General features: G+C 47.0%; 1 protein-coding gene across 1 annotated transcript; it reads left to right on the top strand.

The window, feature by feature from the left end:
* Window positions 1-277: 277 nt before the first annotated feature.
* On the top strand, window positions 278-4,744 carry LOC119310278 (chaperone protein ClpB-like). Its single transcript, XM_037586077.1, has 7 exons — window positions 278-314; window positions 1,576-2,337; window positions 2,703-2,824; window positions 2,914-3,254; window positions 3,341-3,620; window positions 3,702-3,899; window positions 4,004-4,744. Exons 1-7 carry the CDS (start codon window positions 278-280, stop codon window positions 4,295-4,297), a joined length of 2,034 nt encoding a protein of 677 aa, XP_037441974.1. The 3' UTR covers window positions 4,298-4,744.
* Window positions 4,745-5,365: the final 621 nt, after the last annotated feature.

The following is a 5,365-nucleotide window of genomic DNA, read 5'->3' as shown; positions in this document are numbered from 1 at the left end:
GAAGAATCATCCGAGTCGCAAAGGAAATTGTGGAAAAAGAACTTGTCGGTGAAGTCCATTTGTACCTTGTGGGCAAACCGTCGAATAGCTTACGGGCGTCGTCAAAGAAGCAGGTCGACGAAGACATGTGCACCTTCCCTGAACTAGGTAGCTAGCCTGGCAGCGTTCGGCGAGTGTCCTGCCGTTGTCAAAGGAGCTGGCCGGGAGCGCGGGTTGCCGAGGTGGTGCTCGCGCCGACGTCTGGAGGAAGCTGCGGTGGCCCGACGGCGAGGCGGTGATGGCGGCGACGTGGGAAGGTGACGTGCTGCAGGGAGGTGTGTGGGTGCGGACTGCTGGCAAGAGCACCGGAATTGGGCGGCGGCGGCGATGGGGTCGGATGGCCGGGGGCTTGCTATCAAAGGGAGGAAGAGAATGACCTATGTGGCACTGACTAGCGGGCCAAGGGAAGAGTAGGCGGGCGTCGCGCCGTCCGCCTCGTGTGCACGTCGACGCAAATGAGACCCAAATTTGGGTCAGGAATGGATCTCCCGCCGGCTGAAAAATGGACGCGCATCTGTTTGTGTCGGCGCGTTGGATCGATTTTTGTGCCTGTTTTAATTTGTACGAACACGCGCGAATGAAATGGATCGATGTGTTGAAGTTGCTATTGTATGTTCAACAAATCAATTGAAAGAAGTTTTCTCGAGAAGAAAGACGTAGAAACGTCCAAAATCCCGCGTGTCCGTTCCGGAACCGAATCCGTTCCGAAGGTGCCCGTTTCGAACATCCGCTGTTTCTATTTTATATATTTAAAAAAGTACAGTATCAAGCCTCCCCGAAAAAGACGAGCTTCCCTCCCGAATGAGCAGAGTCCCCGAGCGCGACAGTAGGGTTCCTAGCCGCCGCCGGCCCGCCGAACCGGCCAAAGCCTCCGCTGCCCGGCCGCCTGTACAGGAGCCCTGAAGCGCCTCCCTCCGTCGAGCATCCGCTCCCAACGGGGGAGCAGGCCCTCCCGCACAGCAACGCCGCCGCCCGGAGCTGCGCCGGCGACCAGTCCATAGGCAGGTAGCCACGACTCCTTCGTCCTTCCTCCTCCCTCCTTCCTCTTGCATCCTCTGCCCGTTCAATCTTTTTTCCTGATTTTTGTGTGGGATGAGTACTTGCTGTAGATTTGATATTGTGAGAATATAATGATGATTATTTCTTGATGAGTACTTGCAGCATGATTTTTCCGGTGCATGTTCAAGTTTACATGTGAAAGGATCTTGCTTGATAGGTGTTTGTCATAATGCTTGTAGGGGCAAATGTTTAGTTTGATTTTTTTCCAGATGTTCTGGTTTGAACATGTTAGCAGTGAAACACGCAATGATTGACGATATATGAAGAGGAAAAGATTAAATTGTTTTATCTGCACCGTCTTGGCCTGAAATCAATGCTTAGCAGTAACATGCAATTCTAGAGAGCAGGAGCTTTGTCTTGGTTATACTGGCCGAATTTGGTTAACACATTAGTACTACTAGTGGTGATACATGTCCCAAATCTTGCTTATGATTGGGAATATAGGGGTACTCTTACGCTTTGTTGTTGATTATGTAGGAAGTGTTCTCCATCAGCTATCTTTGATTTGGCGAGAGATCGAACCTTTCGTCCTCCTTGGAGCAGCTGTTGGCTTGGGTTGGGCAGCATGGAAGTACTACGATCGTAAAGCGGCTATCCGCACATACATGACCGGCAAGACAGTCGGACTGGTTGTTGGACGCGATGATGAGATCGACCGTGTTATTTCCATCCTCTGCCGCAAGACCAAGAACTGTGCCGCGCTAGTAGGCCACGCGGGGGTTGGCAAGACAGCCATCGCAGAGGGCCTCGCGCAGCGCATCGCTACCGGCAAGGTACCTGCTGCGCTTGCCGGGGCACGTGTCGTGGAGATCGACCTCGGGGCCATGGTTGCCGGGACCGTGATGCGCGGTATGTTTGAGGAGCGAATGAAAAGCGTGATAAAGCAGGCGGAGAATACGGGCAGCAAGATAATTCTCTTCATTGATGAGATGCATGTGCTTCCTCGTGCTGGTGATAGCCACGGAAATACAGACGCTTCCAGCTTGCTGAAGCCGGCTTTGGCCCGTGGTCGTATCCGCTGTGTAGGTGCGACGACTTTTGATGGTTACCGCAATTACATTGAGAAGGATCCTGCACTCGAGCGGCGATTCCAGAAGGTGCATATCGAGGAGCCAAGCACGCAGGCAACAATTGGCATTCTGCGGGGGTTAAAGCAGCAGTTCGAACAGCATCATGGCTTGGAAATCCAAGATGCTGCTCTTGTTGCTGCTGCGCAGCTTGCTGCCCGCTACATCACTGGTAAGGAATTTACTTATTTCTACGATTGTTTCTAGAGGTGATTAGGACGTACAGAACTATAGATGATCTTTTATGGTTATTGTCTGCCCCATCTTAAGGCTCCATAGTTCACATGCTAATTAAATTATCTGCATAGACTGCGATGTCCGATTCAAGGGAAAAAATATTAATTAGAGCCCCGTGAAGCACCCTTATGTTGCATTGTGGACATTTAGTTGAAATAATTCTAGATATACAATCTTTACTGGCCTGTGCATATAAATTGATGGTGTAACCTGCACTGCAAAATTTTCCTTTATGCCGAATAGCACCCATGAGTGTCAACAATGGATATATAATGGATTTTGTTGCTGTCTTTACCATAGGTCGGCAATTTCCGGATAAGGCTATTGATCTGATTGATGAGGCGTGCACTGCCACAATAAAAAGGGCGATCTCTGCAGATCCAATGAAGGGAGCAGCTGTTGTACCAAATGATGTCGCACAAGTAAGCATTTTCCTCACAACAACATGTGTATGTACTGTTTCAATCAATATTTGTCATGCAAATTCTAACGTTAACGTTGTCATTTGAAGGTTGTGAGCCAATGGACTGGAATTCCTGTCTGTACACTTGAGCAAGAAGAGAAGGATAAGTTAATCCACCTAGCAGACAGGCTGCATGAGCGAGTTGTTGGCCAGGATGAAGCGGTAAATTTGGTTGCTGAAACAGTGTTATGTTCTATGGCTGGCCTTGATCATCCCGGTCAACCCATAGGATCTTTCCTCTTCTTGGGCTCAACTGGTGTTGGAAAGACAGAGCTTGCAAAAGCTCTCGCCGAACAGCTATTTGGCAGTGAAAAGATGTTGGTTCGCTTTGACATGTCTGAATATGTTGGCACTGGATCTATTTCGCGCCTCATTGGAGCACCCCCAAGGTAATTTTTATTATATTTTGTAACATTGCATTAGTTCTTAGTCTTTAGCTTCATCGATACTAATTCTTCTTTGTAACTTCTTAAAGCCATGATGGCTATGATGACGGTGGGCAACTGACTGAGAAAGTTAGGAATCGCCCATACAGTGTCATCCTTTTTGATGAGGTGGAGAAGGCAGATCCCTCGGTGTTGAACATTTTTATTCAACTTCTTGATGATGGTGTGTTGACCGATGGCAAAGGACGGACGGTAGATTTCAAGAATACCATAATCATTATGACCTCAAATCTAGGAGCAGAGCACCTCACATCAGGAATGGCTGGAGAAATCACAATGGATGCTGCACGTGACCTTTTGATGAAACAGGTTTGTGAATCCCAGACTGCTGGTGTGAAGGCTCAGAAAACACTAAAAGCCTGAGTTTCTCATCATTATGACATTGTGCAGGTTCAGAAACACTTCAAACCTGAGTTCCTCAACAGGCTGAGTGAGATTGTGGTATTTGAGCCGCTTTTGCATGATAAACTGAAGGAGATTGTGAAAATCCAAATGAAGAGTGTCATTGCCAGGGTGGCTGACAAGGGCATCTCTCTTTTGGCAAGTGATGCTGCGTTGGATGTCATTTTATCGGAATCATACAACCCAGTAAGCATAACTTCGTTTTTGAAGCTTATTAAACACATGATTAGTCGCATGTTTTCATATCTGTGTGTATGTTTTGGTAACCATGCATGCTTCTTCTCTCATAGATGTACGGTGCAAGGCCCATAAGGAGATGGTTGGAGAAGAATGTGATGACTAAGCTGTCCCAAATGCTGGTGAAGGGTGAGGCCAGTGAAGGCTCGACGATCACCATTGGTGCTACGGATAACAGGAATATGCTCAAGTATGAAGTAGCGAAGAAGGCGGAACTTTCCGGTGTCGTTCGCAACACTGACAGCAGTGGTATGGCGGCTGTGGTGAGTCCCATAAAAAGAATTGTCTCTCTGTTAGCGAGGGTGACACTAAAGCATCCTGACGGGTCTGCGCTCAAGACCTTGTAGCGGGAGTCGCGACATAATCAGTTAAATTATGAGGAAAGCTAAACTCACGGTATAACTAGTATGATCAATTCCTCTCTGATTGGAAAGTTTATTTAACTCTAACTATAGGTTTGACAACTGCCGAGGAAAGCTGGTTAGTTCAACTTATGCGGAAGTTCCTGTGGTTGTATCTTATTACAGTCTGGTATCTAGGAATTGTAATTCTCTCGCTGTGTTCGTCTTTTGGCAAACCAAGTCTCTTGGAATTTGAAATCCTACTGTCTTCTGTAGCTTTAGTAGACCTTGAGTCAGTAGATGATATTCATTGTTCTGTAGCTTTAGACTTCGTAGCAGTAGAATTGCATACAGTCAATGCATTAGTGACATTGCAGATATTGTTCTTCTTCTGGGGCTGTGGAACACTGCACTGTAGAGGCAGATTGAAGTAGATCTTGCTGACAATTTTTTCGATTTATTAGTGTGTTGTATCGATCCAATATTATGTGTATACATTTTATTTGAGGCCAATTTTTTTTTAAATAGCTCAAATACTTTGGTTGAGCCGACGTTCTGACCGGTGAAAATCTGAATCCACAGCCTAGTCAGTTCGGTTGGCGGACCGGGTTTTTAAAGTATGGGACTGAGTGGGGAAGGGGAAGGAGGGCGGGTGGCGACGGTGGTGCTAGCGTATACCCGAGCGGGCCGAGCATCCCCTTCACTTGGTTCATTTTTCGTTGCCAGCGAGTGGACCTGGAAAAACCATTGTCGTTTCTTCTTTCACTCTATGAATTAACCCGACAAGTTATATTCTTTTTAGAGAAAAGACTGAGCCGAGCCCGATATAGGGGCCGGACCTAATTCAACTTTGAATCAACAAAGTCATCAACCGGCCAAAATTAAGAAACCTATCAACTCATAGTCTTTTGGAGTTGTTGGTCAACGAATCGCAGTGACTATATATCTTGATGTTGTCCCTCAGTCAGTGGCGGAGCTAGACCAAGAAGATTGGAGGGGCCAAAGAGAAAGACAGTGGAAAACATGTTTATTTTTCCAATCTAAATCTCTATGTAGAAAAGTTTCTTCACTAAA

Source organism: Triticum dicoccoides, chromosome 5B (genome assembly GCF_002162155.2).
Source record: "Triticum dicoccoides isolate Atlit2015 ecotype Zavitan chromosome 5B, WEW_v2.0, whole genome shotgun sequence".
Taxonomy (NCBI): Eukaryota; Viridiplantae; Streptophyta; class Magnoliopsida; order Poales; family Poaceae; genus Triticum; species Triticum dicoccoides.
This window is presented reverse-complemented; position numbering and strand designations above follow the sequence as displayed.